Source organism: Daphnia carinata, chromosome 3 (assembly GCF_022539665.2).
Source record: "Daphnia carinata strain CSIRO-1 chromosome 3, CSIRO_AGI_Dcar_HiC_V3, whole genome shotgun sequence".
In the NCBI taxonomy this organism is placed as follows: Eukaryota; Metazoa; Arthropoda; class Branchiopoda; order Diplostraca; family Daphniidae; genus Daphnia; species Daphnia carinata.
In genome coordinates, this window is record NC_081333.1 from 10,476,511 (window position 1) to 10,490,294 (window position 13,784).

At 39.8% G+C, this 13,784-nt stretch overlaps 3 protein-coding genes across 3 annotated transcripts; 2 read left to right on the forward strand and 1 right to left on the reverse strand.

Moving 5' to 3' along the window:
• Positions 1–6,385: 6,385 nt before the first annotated feature.
• Positions 6,386–8,385, forward strand: LOC130697529 (uncharacterized). Its single transcript, XM_057520438.2, has 2 exons — positions 6,386–7,289; positions 7,985–8,385. Exons 1-2 carry the CDS (start codon positions 6,543–6,545, stop codon positions 8,102–8,104), a joined length of 867 nt encoding a protein of 288 aa, XP_057376421.1. The 5' UTR covers positions 6,386–6,542; the 3' UTR covers positions 8,105–8,385.
• A 2,113-nt stretch (positions 8,386–10,498) lies between these two features.
• LOC130697520 (NADH dehydrogenase [ubiquinone] 1 alpha subcomplex subunit 9, mitochondrial-like) lies at positions 10,499–12,296 on the forward strand. The gene is made up of 7 exons (XM_057520427.2): positions 10,499–10,644; positions 10,717–11,121; positions 11,186–11,323; positions 11,384–11,630; positions 11,692–11,809; positions 11,879–11,944; positions 12,010–12,296. The coding sequence occupies exons 1-7, from the start codon at positions 10,584–10,586 to the stop codon at positions 12,184–12,186; spliced, it is 1,212 nt and encodes a 403-aa protein (XP_057376410.1). The 5' UTR covers positions 10,499–10,583; the 3' UTR covers positions 12,187–12,296.
• A 113-nt stretch (positions 12,297–12,409) lies between these two features.
• LOC130697536 (ADP-ribosylation factor-like protein 1) lies at positions 12,410–13,647 on the reverse strand. The gene is made up of 5 exons (XM_057520445.2): positions 13,471–13,647; positions 13,301–13,400; positions 13,122–13,238; positions 12,949–13,060; positions 12,410–12,876 (listed from the first exon to the last, which is right to left on the reverse strand). The coding sequence occupies exons 1-5, from the start codon at positions 13,472–13,474 to the stop codon at positions 12,667–12,669; spliced, it is 543 nt and encodes a 180-aa protein (XP_057376428.1). The 5' UTR covers positions 13,475–13,647; the 3' UTR covers positions 12,410–12,666.
• Between the last annotated feature and the right edge of the window lie 137 nt (positions 13,648–13,784).

Genomic DNA, 13,784 nt, shown 5'->3' on the forward strand with positions numbered 1-13,784 from the left:
AAATCTAATTACTCCTACGCCTTTGCTAAGATAAACATAATAAAGGTATTTTTTCCCTATAAATTCATGAAACACAAGGTTTCGTGTGTTATTGATGCAACGCAAAATTAAAGAAAGAAGAAATAATTACTTGATTTAGTGGAAACTGGTGGCACAAAAAAAAAATGAAAGTTGAGTGCGCCACTTTGCTCCTTCTAGTTCTTCCCTTCCGGCCCGATCCGGTGTCACGAGGGAACATCCACTGTTGGCTGGTTGGCTGGGCAGGGCTAATTTACGTTGTCATATCTCTTTCTCACGGATTCCCTTATTCAAGAAAGAGGAGCTCAATATGTCGTCGTAGTCGCCCTTCTGCCGGCAAAAGGTCATTCTTCATGCCATTTCTCATTTGGCAAAATTCTCGCCTGCAGTGGCAAATAGCTTGTGTATGGTTTTATTTGTGAATCTCTGTCACAGGCGTTTAGCGTGTTGACATTGTATCATTGTCGCCCGTCCCCATGTCACTCTCGGTTCCACTCCGTCGTCGTAGGTTGCCGGTAAACAAACCACCATTAGGGTTCACACGCTCCAGTTTGTAGGGGAAAAGAATAGAACGATTCTTCCTCGTCGGCTTTGTCTATACCATTTCACTGCATCTGATCACAATCAAGTGAATCTTTTGTGATTGCATTGAGCAAATGAATTGGAACATGAGGCAAATGAAAGTGTTAGGGGTGGTCAGAAGGAGAATACTGGGAGAGGTGAATGAAAACACCCATGTCAAGTTGAAGTGAGCACGTGGCTTGATTCGCTTTGAGAGAAAGCAGGAGATACAAGAGGCTGGAAAGAACAAGATCAGTGGGCTTGACGATAGGATCGGCCGGCGCACGATTTTTCACTTTATAGGCCGCCTGCATGATTGTATCTCTCTAAATAGAAATGTTTCTGGAGTAAAAGTTTTATCTGTTTCCCATAACATCCTCGTGTTCCTCTTTTAAAAACAGACACCATCGTAAAAAACTACACAACCAACAAACTTGCACTGGAAAATCCGAATGTTACCCAACCGCTACGTAATACACTTATATTGCAACACAGGTCGAAATGACGTTGTATTTTATATTTTATGTGAACAGTTTGTAGCGAATTAAGATTTTAAATATATGACTATTAGATCCACGCTAAATTCGGCAAAAGTATTCATTTTTACGTAGCACCAACCGTTGCTGTAGTAAACGGTAAAAATGCTGTGCTGGCGCGCCAGCCTTTTTCATCCGTTTTTTATTTCTAGATCGAAAACTTTAAGTCCCATGTCAAAACGAGCCCAATTTCCGTGATCAGCGATCAATTTCGAATCGGAATAGTGTATTTTTAACTTAATCTAGAATTTGACGAAAATTGAAAAAGTGAGAAGGCTATAGCCTTCTCATTTTGACGAAAATCATCAAAAAGCGACATCTCTCAGAATTCAATAAAAACCCCACATTATGTTCAAAATCGTACGCTGATTTTAACTGGCATGGTAGTTTTCCCCTTACCTATGAAGTTTTGGAGTACAGCGCTATCATAGCAGTCATTGCGCACATATTTTTAGATTTTAGATTACTCCGAAACTGTAAATTCTGCGTAAAAACTAAGATCATTCTCGTGATCCTTGTTAAATTTTGGATCTAAATCGTGTACATTATTGTTTGTTGTTTATAAAAATTTAAAAAAATAAAAAGTCGGGCTTATTTTTTCGGGTTTGTTCTTTCGGGCTTATTGTTTTTGCCCAAAATTTTTAGAAAATTCTTTGCTGGGATAACAATAACACTTTTATACTCAAAATGTAACGCTGAATTCGGGAAAAATATTCGTTTTTACGTAACACCAGACGTTGCTGTATTAAATGGTAAAAACGCTTTGCTGGCGCGCCAGCCTTTTTCATCCGTTTATTAATGTTAGATCGAAAACTATAGGCACCATGATAAAACGAGCCCGATTTCCGTGATCAGCGATCAATTTAGAATCGGAATAATGTATTTTTAACAAAATTTAGAATTTGACGAAAATTGAAAAAGTGAGAAGGCTATAGCCTTCTCATTTTGTCGAAAATCATCAAAAAGCCATATCTCTCAGAATTCAATAAAGACCACACATTAAGTTCAAAATCTTACGCTGATTCTAACAGGCACGTTAGTTTTCTCGTTACATATGAAGTTTTATAATTATCAGTAATCAAAGTAGTTATAGCGCAACAACTTATATATTTCAGATTACTCAAAATCCATAAATTTCACACCAAAACAAAGTTCATTTTCGTGCTTCTCGTTAATTTTTAAATCTAAATCATGTATAGTTTTCCCTATTTATTGATATTATTTTTAAAAGAAAAGTCGGGCTTATTTTGTCGGGCTCCGAAATACAGTTATATTGCAACACAGGCCGAAATGACGCTGTATTAGATATTTAACGTGAATACTTTGTAGCGAAATTAAGATTTTAAATATATGGCTATTAGAAATAAGAGTCAAATATTTTTTTTTTTGGCCAGACTGTAAGTATTTCAAGTATTTAAATAATTTGACGATTTATTGTGTCTCCAATACCGTATCGTTAGAACTAAGCGTAAGGTTTGAATTATGTCGACGGCACGCCAAAAGGTGCTGAATAACTCCTTCCGTCTTCTCTACGTCTCCCTCCCTTTCCTTTGAAGATGATGTGCCTACGTTCCAGTTGTTTCATATTTCAAAAATGATTTGTTCCCTGGCTCTACCTTACCCTATTCCTCCGCTCCCCCCATACGTTTTGAGCCCTTTTCCTTTCGTTATCATTAGCAATATTCACATGACGAGTTGAGACGTGGGGTTGATTTAGATACCAGGAATGTGCAACTACAGCGTCTTGGCTGATGCAAAACAGACAATCTTCTTTTTTGTTGTTATTTTGAAGACGGTCATCAAAACAAACTCTACGGGCGAGCTATTCCGCAACCGATGTCCCTGGTCACATGGATTCATGAAGTGTCATCCGAGTTACAATAACTAAACTGCGCTAATTATTCATTTTGTGCGAAAACGGTTTTGGCAGCGCGGAAACCCGACGCCACCGTGCTACCGAAATGTCGATGACCTGCTAGGCCGATGTTGTTACACCAGCTCTCCGTTTTCTTCAACTTGTATCCTTCGGTGGATGTATATATAACGCGATGCGCCGACTGTGTTTATCTTAATTATCTAAACATTTACCCAGGCTACCAACATCTTTTTTTCCCCCCTTTTTGTTTTTTTCCAAAATGAAAAAGCAAAGAAGAAAAAAAATAAAAGGGAAGGAACTGGACGGAATGGGAGACGTGTCTGATCGTTTATGACGCCTTTGGTGTTCTGGCGTTTTACGAATTGTATATGTTAAACACCCACACGGATACAAACTGGACAAACAGCATGGACAAAATTCGTGTGGCTACTTTGGTATTCTTACTGCGGATGGAAAAATGTTTAATTCCGTCATGGTTTCCTAGAATTGTTAAAATTAGTAACAATCGTTAGTCATAAAAACATAAACTCATAGTCTACTTGATTTGATTACGTCGACTGTTCATTCATTAATGCATGATGGTAAGTAGTCAACCTCCACAACAGGAAGGGTTCCCAAATTCGCCTTTACTAGAAGTAAAAATAAAAACGCTAGGTCCTATTATTATTGTTATTCGTAACTTGACTCGCTGAGCGCGCGCATAAAGAAGAGGGAAGGATCCTTCTCATGATGACCGTGGCTGGCTATACTAAAATGCCCCCCCCCCCCTTACGGGTGGGGATGACGGACCTGCTGGTAAGTCGGCGGCAGCGGGTCGTGACAAATGACTGGCGCCCGTCACGGCGCCATAAAGCAGAAATATGTGTAGACCATGTACGATGTATACATTAAATTCGCGCACTTCTTCGCTTCTTCCGGCCTTGGCACCAACATGCGATATCTTCCTATATCACGAAAGAACGAAACCATGACATCGGGAGGAATTTTAGTGTTTTTGTCCATTTGCACAGAATAATGTTTGGCAGAGGCAGGATATGATATGCCACCAACTGATTTAGGCGGATCACTTTCACGTCATCATCGTCTCCACAGTCTTTTCATATCGTTCCTCTAATTGCCCAATCTCCTTTTTTCTGTGTGTTGCAGCGTATAAGAGTGTCACCAGGCATCAAGCGAGGCGATGACGGAGAAGAAGCAAAGTTTTTTTTCTCACGCCGCCGTCGTCGTGAGAGACTGACGGCGCGCCGCGCATCATTTTGCATCCAACACACAGTTGCACTACCGCCACTTGTTCTTACTTTTCTCGTGGTATACGTAAATATACAAGATATATCCTTTTAAACCTGTAACATGTAAGGCCACTTAGCAGTCAATTAGAGCTGCTCTGTATACGCTGAATAGCAAAGAGGGAGATGCTGCGAGTCCTGCCAAAAACGTATTCCTCCATCCTTGTCCTTCTTTCTTCCGAGGCTTTTTCGTGTATAGGAAAAGACGGTGGCTGGGGGGAAGCGTCTCAAATGTCTGTGCCATCTACTCGTCCTCTTGTCTCCGTCTCGCTGCTGCCGTCTCCTCGTAATGGCATCAGCAAACTTGCGTGTTTATATACATAAAGTCTTGACTTGTTGCAATGGGATGGAAGCCGCAAAAGATGTGCCAAGTCTTTTCGAAATGCCACCACCCTCACAACTATAACGGATGACCATAAGATCTATCATATTATTTATGAATTGCTGCATCTGGCTTTTTCACCATGTAGCTACAATAACGTCTGTCCTAGAAGAAATATACAATTCTCTAACTTTAACTGGGTATTGCTAAATGATAATAAACATCCCTTTTCCGCTATTTGACCAGTTATTTTGGTTTTCATTGACTAATTTTAAATTCAGCTGTGCTTGAACCCAAGTTCATGTCAAAGTTTACGAGTTTAGGTCGGCCTGAAACAATAAATCAGTTCGAGAGCAATTAAAAGATATCGACTTATCGTGTGCGAGAGAGAGAGAAAGAAAAAAGGAGAAGAAGAGAGAGGACGAATGACCGAGACGGAGAAAAAGAAGATTCTCGGATCCCGTACCCACCCAAGACACTTGAAAAAAATATTTTTTTGTCCATAATTTTTCTTTTTGAAAACCGAGACTTTTCCCTCTGGTCTCTCTGCATTACTGTATATATGTAACGAAAAAGTAAAGTCTATATAGGGTTTCAAGGTGAAGCGAGCGGGAGTGTTTCAAGAGGCCTGGAGCCATGTGTTTTACGTCACCGTTAAATGAAGCTCTCTTTGTACTCCACTCTCTTTGCCTCTGATCTGATTGCACCAATCTTCTTGCTGATGCACCTGTCGCTGTTTCTCGTCCCAGTCGATGTACGACTAGCCGCATTCATACTAAAGACCGATCGGACTTCAGTTGATTGATAATTAAATGCTCCGCGTACGCAAGCGCTTGTATGAAAAAAAAAACGCTGGCAAGATATTAGATTGCCATTTTATTTTCAGAGCAAAGCGTAAAACAAACGAGAAATATAAAAACTAAGAAAGGCCCAATACATAGAGAACATCGGACTGGGGTGCAGTCGAACCAACGAAAAGGCGACTCTTTTAAAAATGTTTACATAGATCACTTGCGTCTTTGCTGACGCTCTCAAGTGCCTTTCTTCTTTTCGAATTTCGGTCGCCTCCAAAGAGAATAAACCCACATTTCCTACATAAGCAGCAGAGTTCCACTTGAGTTGACTCGAATTGCACATGTACGTAAATCAGAACACTTGCCGACGGAATTTTAGTTAGTCAGTCTAGTTCCATTCCCTGATTGGTCTAGCCAAAATTTGAAGATATACTTTTCATCGTAGTTTTGCTTCAACAATTATTGCGAACCTAGAAAGCAGACATGTACGGTAACTATGATTGGAAAGTAACATTTTGTTTATGTTGAATAATCTCAGGTTTTTCCTTGTAAAAGAAATTATCATACGCAAATGTTACTGTGCTGTTAACAAATGAAAAGAAATGCTGTTGATCGACTTTTCTATTTCACGTAATTCTCGAACGTATTCAAAAGATGAAGTCATTCCAATCAGCTGGAAGCGTTGAGAAAACTGTTTTCATCTAATTCATTTAGTATTTATATATCCAGTAATTCTCTGCTACAGTTTGTGACGCTTAATAATGAAGCCGACTCACGAGGCTTGTTGTCGTGAATTATGTAATTGACGGCCATCGTATCCGATTGGCTGACGAGGTGACCGAGCTTAATGGTGGAGGCCAGCTTCCCATTGGAGGTGAGCCTCAGAGGGACGGACCCGGGAATCTCAAAGCACAGTTTGTCGACTCCTCCCTCCTCTTCCTTCCCTTCGTCCTCCTAAGAGAGTTCATCAGAACGTTCTACGAGACAAGTTCGGGAAGTAAAACTAAGGTGCAGAGCTCACCGCCTGGTCACTTCAACTTAGAATTTATCCAGACAACAACTGTTCAGTGTATTTGAAGAATATCACTCAGAGGTGAAATATTCATACTGCCCGACGTAATTCAAAAAATACCTTTAGCCGTATCTATCATGAGTTTAGTGAGCGCCTATCCGTCGGCCTATGTCAGCAGCGCTGTAGACATCAACAGCTCCGTTACATCCGTCGGGGCGTCAAACAGCAGCTTTTACAGCCATCCTCATCATCATCAAACGCCGTCGGCAGGTGACTACACTGCTGGACAGCAACAGAGTTTGTTCACCACCACAAGTTGGACTTGGAACGGTTGTAACGCACCATCCGTCGAATTCCAGCAGCCAGTTTCGATTACTCAGCAACAACACTCGCCCCCGTTAAGCTGTTACTCCTCATCAGCCCCAAGTCCCGACTACTACGGCTACCAACAATCACAACAACAGCATCTACATCATTCGTATGAAACGGTGGTGTCTTCGGCTGACTATCACGCGCTCCACCATCCATCGAATATCCCGGCACCACGCGTCATCCGTGTGGTTAAGCGTCGTAATACGGCCAATAAAAAGGAACGCCGACGGACTATGTCTATCAACAACGCATTTAGCGAATTGCGTGATTGCATACCGAACGTGCCGGCCGACACGAAACTTTCAAAGATCAAAACCCTTCGTTTAGCCACCTCGTATATTTCATATTTGATGGCAGTCTTAGAAGCCGGCCCAGAAACCGACATTCCATTCCGAGCTGAGCTAGGAAGGCAAAGTAAAAGTGAAAAAGCAGCAGCCCAACAGCAACAACAGCTTCAACAACAACATCAACAACAGCAATTTCATAATGTCAACAGCCACCAAAGAGAACAGGTAAAACATGTTTCTTTATCTAACTCCTCGCAAGGATTAAGCGCAGAGAAAAAGGGATTTGTTTTAATGTTGGCTTTACCGAATTATCAGAGGCCAGAGAAGAGTTTTATTCAAGCTACGAAATTTTTGTGTAAACGCCAAGATGTGCTGGGTCGGGCAGTATAGGGTAGATCTATACAATTCAAAAGTACATTAGCCTAACGGCGGGAAGAGGCATCAAATCACGATGCCTAAATAGGGACGCCTAAATATATAGATACGCCTAAATTGACACAAATTGCTACTAGATAAAGCCAGTAGTTACCCCATGTTGAAAATATTCGTAACCATAGAGGAGGTAAAGGATCTTAATGAGTTTGTTTAAATCGAATGACAAGTGACGACAGTTAATATAACATTATGGTATTGAGGAAATACGAGCTCTGACTTCCTTTTGACCCTTTGGGACCGCCTAGCACGAACTGTCAACCTTTGAACTCGTGACTCGTCGCACACACAACAAAATCTCGTTCTAAATCCCCTTAGAACTGGTGAACCCAGTAGAGCCTCTCGTCGCAAACTTTCATCGAAAATTCATGGTTGCACATCTTGTTGAAAGACGATTTCCTCTATGAAGTGTGAATAATAAACAGTATCCTGTTTATCAATAACGAATCGGTATTTTTCTCATTCTTTTTCTTTTATATGTCAACTAGCCAAAGGAGGAGGAGCCCAACATGAACGTCACAATGGCCTGCCCATCTTCCGGAGATAAACGAAGCAAAGGACGGACCGGATGGCCTCATCATGTCTGGGCCCTTGAGTTAAAACAATAAAGAATAGACTGAATAGCCGATCGTATTTTGCGTCGACGTGGAATTAAGTTCACCTCCCAGTATTGATGATTCGGTGTATTATATTCTTATGCTGCGAATCATGATTTTTTATAGCCTTTCGTATATTTTAGTGTTTAAGAAAAGTTTAAGATAAAACAGAAATAAGTGATTATTATATGTCTTTTAGATTGGCCGTCTTAGTGTATTTGAGATGCATTGTTTATATGCATTTTGTGTAAATGTGTGATGTAAGAACGAATAAATCAAGATTTAAATCTAAACTGGTAGAACCCTTATCGCTTTTTTCGCCTAAAATTCTATATTAACACCACTCTTCAATATACCTTATGGAATTATAAATAAAAACTTGAAGTGGATGCGGAAAAGAGAATGAATGAGAAGTTGGCCGGAAACAGAATTTGTTACTTTTACTATTCTTGTATGAGATTTTTTTTTTAGAACTCGTTTAGTTTTAGAACAAGATCGATTACAAAGAGACGATGTTGATGGGAACATCATCGCGTTTTTCCTTCTGTACAATTAACACATTATGGGGTCACGGGATCTTTTTTAGTATCTTTTTTTCGTAGAGTTTGTTTAATTTTGTCGAATGACAAGTGACGACAGTTAATATAACATTATGTACGTTGTTATGTATTATGTATATATGTATACATAATAATGTATATATTCATTATAATTATATATTCATAACAATATACATTGTTATAAAATATAGAAATCAAAAAGGTATCGGAGAGGGTCACATAGCTCGATGATTAGCTGCCTGCATCCATGAACCGTCTTTCAGGCCATGGGGAGAACTTACGAACAACCTACAAGCTACGATCACCTCTTCTCTACCTGTGGAGATCGATCTTCAACATGTAGTGAACAGTACTACAGATCGATTTGAAACGTCTGTATACGTGTAGTGTGTGGTGTGTGTATGTTTTTTTAAGTGTGCCATTTTAGCCCCGTTGTAGTAGGCATGGCTCTTCATCTTCCTCTTTTTCTTTTTTCTTTCTTCTTTTTCATCTGTTTTTGCTTTTCATCTTCTTCTTTCTTCTTTTTTCTTTGATGTCCGTAGATGATGTCCGAAGCGATGAGGATGTATGAATCTTGCGAATCCGATGAAGAATCTTGAGTGATGAATTGGAGGGAGTGGAAGTTGGAGGTGGCGGGAATCGAACCCGGGTCTTCCGATTATAAGGGAGTGGCGATAACCACTGTGCCAGGACCGCACATCCAAATCAAAACAATATTTGTTGGTCAGCTGTTCAGGTACCTATAGCTGCTATAATGCATGTTACTCACTTAAAGTATAGCGCTGTGGTATAGCTTGGGGATCCCATTCGTTTTACTTAGGTTCGATTCTTTTGGATTTTATTTTTTTTTTACGTGGTAATTAATGTAAATCATGAACCCAGCTAATGTGATCTCGAATTATTGTTTTTTGCTTTATCCCATCGATATTTATTTATTTTTTAAATATGTTTTTATATCACAATTTCGAGAGGTTGCCAATTTTCTAGATAACGAATACAACAGCGCATCCGAACATGGGGGAAGGGGGAAAAAAAATCCATGATGGCCGCTGCTTAGTGGTTATCCCGCCTTTTTTTTTTATCCCTTTTTTTCTTTTTTTTACCGTTGCAATTTTTGTTCGCGGTAAATGCCATTGCAACGGCGTAAGTTTTGGTAAGCGTGAAGGAAGGGGGTTCGGTATGACGTCATTGAATTGTGTTGCGGCAAAAAATAGGGAAAAAGAAGTTCTCAACAAAGCAACACAGGAAGCTTAAGCATTTAGAAAATAATTTAAGCCGCGCAGCCATCTTAAAGTGCACTGTTTGAAAAAGCTGTGCATTCTTTACGAGCAAACAAGTTAAATGTAGAACCATACACATTCCCCTATTATTAATGGATAATTGGGCAGTGAATTTCCTCGATATTGGTCAATAGATGGCGTTGATAGATAGACTTAATGAAAAGCATTCAATAGCACCCTCCACCACAACCTGACAATACTTAAAAGAGCATATTTATAATACGCAAACACATTTTTGCACTGGAAAAAACCAAAATTAGGTATTTAGTCACTGCTACAGGACATGCAAAATACCGTAGTGTACTGGCGCGACGGCTACGCCCGAAATCATTATCCCACGGCTGCCAATGCTCGGTGTTCGCGAAGTTCCTGATATCCTTGAAGAAAAGTAAATCCCATGAGATTATCAAAATTGAACACTGATTTTGATTAAGTTATGGTTTTTTCGTTAAACCAGTTGTTTTAAAAACAAACGAAAACAAATCGCACCAATTTAGTTTTTTACGTTTAGTTAAAAAACTATAAGGCCAATTGGAAAACACACTTGATTTCCAGACACCGGTTCATGCGTTTCCATACCCAAGGATAAGGCCCAGTATATAAAGCAAACCTGATACCCAATTCACGTTAAACGCGTAGTTGTACCCACAGATGGCACACATGCGAGTGAAAATGGCCTCCCTAAAAATATGTTCTCTAAGCTCTAAACAATGTAAGATTAAAAAAAAAAAAATTTTATAACATGTTTCAAGTAATGCGTCTAATTTTTTCGTGTTTTCCAAAGGGGCGAGCTTGTCATCGGTTATATTTTTACAGCCCTCGGCAGCATACAGTACTGAGATAAATGTCAACACTCGTATGTCGGCCTTTCGACGAGGAACTGGGGGAAGATCTAGCTTTAATGGAGTTGTAGCCACGGTATTTGGGGCAAGTGGTCATCTAGGATCTTCTATCTGCAATAAGTTTGGAAATACAGGCACCCAGTTGGTGATTCCATATAGAGGTGACTTTTATGATGTCCAGCCCCTGAAACTCTGCGGGGACCTGGGCCAGATCTACTTTACTCCTTACAACCTCAAGGATGAGGATAGCATCAGGAAGGCTATGAAGCACTCCAATCTTGTTATCAATGTGATCGGCAGAGAATGGGAGACAAAGAACTTTACATTTGATGACATCTATGTAAAAGGCAAACTATTTAATTGCCAATTCAAGTTTGCACTTCAGAATCACAAAAAATTTATTCTTCTCAGGCCCAAAAACTATTGCACGAATTGCAAAGGAGTGTGGTGTAGAGAGAATGATCCATGTTTCTACTTTAAATGCCACTGAACATCCTGTACCTCTAATGTTGAAAGAAGGTTCCAAGTATTTGTCTGCCAAATGGAGAGGTTAGCATTCAACGATTGTACAGCTTATTTTAGTTCTCATATCTTTGCATCGCCTAATAGGTGAATTGGCTGTTCGGGAAGAATTTCCAGAAGCCGTTATTTTCCGCCCATCAGATATTTACGGCTCGGAGGATCGATTCATAACATACTACGCTGCCTTTTGGCGGCGTCAAGGATCAGGGATGCCCCTGTGGAAGAAGGGAGAAAAAACTGTTAAGCAGCCTGTTTTCGTTTCAGACCTAGCACAAGGTATTCTCAATGCTGCCAGAAACTTTGATACCAATGGACAGGTTTACCAAGCCATCGGGTAAGAGTTTTGGCTGACAAAGCATTTTCAGCCTCATTAACATCGTTGGGATTATATGCAGACCCAAGCGGTACCAACTTGGAGAACTAGTCGATTATTTCTATCGTGTCATGCGTAAAGACAAAGATTGGGGCTACTTCCGTTATGACATGCGTTTTGATCCTCTGTTCCCGTTGAAAGTAAGTCTTAAAGATTAAAGCCTTGTGTAATTCAACCTATCGTTATTATGCATTTGTTTGTTTTTATAGGTTTTTCTAACAGCGAAACTTCCTGGATGGCCAATCGCATCTCTCGGATGGGATAAAATTGAACGAGTATAACTTAACCAATATGTTTACTTAATAATATAACACAATAACGCATCTTTCATGTATACTAGGACCATGTCACCGACTGTGTTGATAATTCTCTGCCCACGTTGGAGGATTTGGGAGTTAGTTTAACACGGATCGAAGATCAAGCACCTTGGCTATTGAAGCCCTATCGAGCCCATAATTATTATGATGAGGATTTGGGAGAATTTGAAAAGCCTGCTCCCCCTCCTGTTGTCGCCTAATTTCAAGGAGCTCCTATAGTCATCCTATTGGCTATTATGTACATGTTTTCATTCGAGTTGGATTAAACAAGTAGTCTATAAAGTGAAAAGAACCGAGATCAAAATTCAAACATTTATTTTTTTTTCCATTACGTTGGCATGTACATAATTTATTCAAGCATAATTTCGCAGGGCGCATCTTCCACTTGCCAAAAAAAAGTACCACACAAACCGGAAAAGAAAATTACCCTCTGAACTGAATCTATTTTAGCTGGCAGAGGATGGGTAGAAATGGAAAATGAGAACACACTGACTCTCACACTTCACGATGAACAATAAGGATGCAATCATCTCTGAAAATGTAATTTAGCACACAACATGCTCGCGAATTTGGGGCTCGTCACCCTCTTAATTGTGAGGGTGCCAACAATGGTTTAAAATGTAACAACTAATAGAAATCAGAGAACCAAGACATGTACATGATCAACAGAGTAAGCAGCGTTATTTACGGCTCTGGAGTGCATTAGATAGCCAATCCATTGCTTGGTCCAATCCTTCTCCTTTGATAGCAGATGTTTTGAATATCTGAAATGTCCTGTTCCTGAGCAAGTCCAAACCTAAGGCTTGATGTACTTCTGCAACACTCATAGCACCTTCCATATCTTGTTTATTAGCCAGAACTGCTAGAATGGCTCCTTTCAGCTCCTCTTCCTAAAAAATGATTGACAAGAGCATTATCACAGCATGATGCCAATTACATAGCACGTGTCTTCAATATATTACCTCCAACATTGAAACAAGTTCTTGTTTAGATATTCCTATTCTGTCCTTATCAACGGAGTCAACAACATAAATAATGGCGTCAGTATTGGAGTAATAACACCTCCAGTAGGGTCTAATCAAGACATTGATTAGGCATTCGTAATAGTATTAAAGAAAGACAAAAAGCATTATACCTGATACTTGTTTGACCACCAAGATCCCAGACTTGAAATTTTAGATTTTTGTATGTGACTTGCTCAACATTGAAACCAATTGTAGGGATTGTAGTCACAACTTCCCCGACTTGTAATCTGTTTAAAAAGAACAATACATAAAAAAAAAAGAACAATTTCATGAATATATATTTATTTACCTGTACAGAATGGTTGTTTTTCCAGCACCATCAAGTCCAAGGATTAAGATTCTCATTTCCCGGCTACCGATTAAGCTGCGGAAGTAGCTGAGTAGACCACCTACAGAAAAAAAGGATGTATCGACAAATACACATACGATAGATTGCCAGCAAGTTGATATAATCCGTACCCATCGCTAAGGGTTATTTATGTGGTAGATTCGGTATAAAAAGCTACAAAGAAACTCGTAAGAAGAGCAATATATGACAGCTCTTAGGAATGAAAACTGCTCAATGAGCGATACGGTGACGTTGGCAACTTGGCATTGGGGCAGACCCGTTCAAACTCTGTGTTGGTTAAAGATCCATTACATTCGTAACGCTAGAGGCCTAGAGCATAGAATGGTAGAACTGGACAAAAAACGCCAACACTATCAAAATTTAAGTTAGTGTTGTTCCGTAAAGAAAATAGAATCAACAACGGAGACATATGATTTTCCTAGAG

Bases quoted from the DNA above. Each gene is read 5' to 3' on its own strand.
- LOC130697529 (XM_057520438.2), top strand. From the start codon at position 6,543: ATGAGTTTAGTGAGCGCCTATCCGTCGGCCTATGTCAGCAGCGCTGTA. The intron at 7,290-7,984 runs GTAAAACATGTT...TATGTCAACTAG, and splicing joins ACAGCCACCAAAGAGAACAG to CCAAAGGAGGAGGAGCCCAA.
- LOC130697520 (XM_057520427.2), top strand. From the start codon at position 10,584: ATGGCACACATGCGAGTGAAAATGGCCTCCCTAAAAATATGTTCTCTA. The intron at 10,645-10,716 runs GTAAGATTAAAA...TGTTTTCCAAAG, and splicing joins TTCTCTAAGCTCTAAACAAT to GGGCGAGCTTGTCATCGGTT. The intron at 11,631-11,691 runs GTAAGAGTTTTG...GATTATATGCAG, and splicing joins CAGGTTTACCAAGCCATCGG to ACCCAAGCGGTACCAACTTG.
- LOC130697536 (XM_057520445.2), bottom strand. The intron at 13,239-13,300 runs GTAAATAAATAT...CTTTTTAAACAG, and splicing joins AAAACAACCATTCTGTACAG to ATTACAAGTCGGGGAAGTTG. The intron at 13,061-13,121 runs GTATAATGCTTT...TGTCTTGATTAG, and splicing joins GGTGGTCAAACAAGTATCAG to ACCCTACTGGAGGTGTTATT.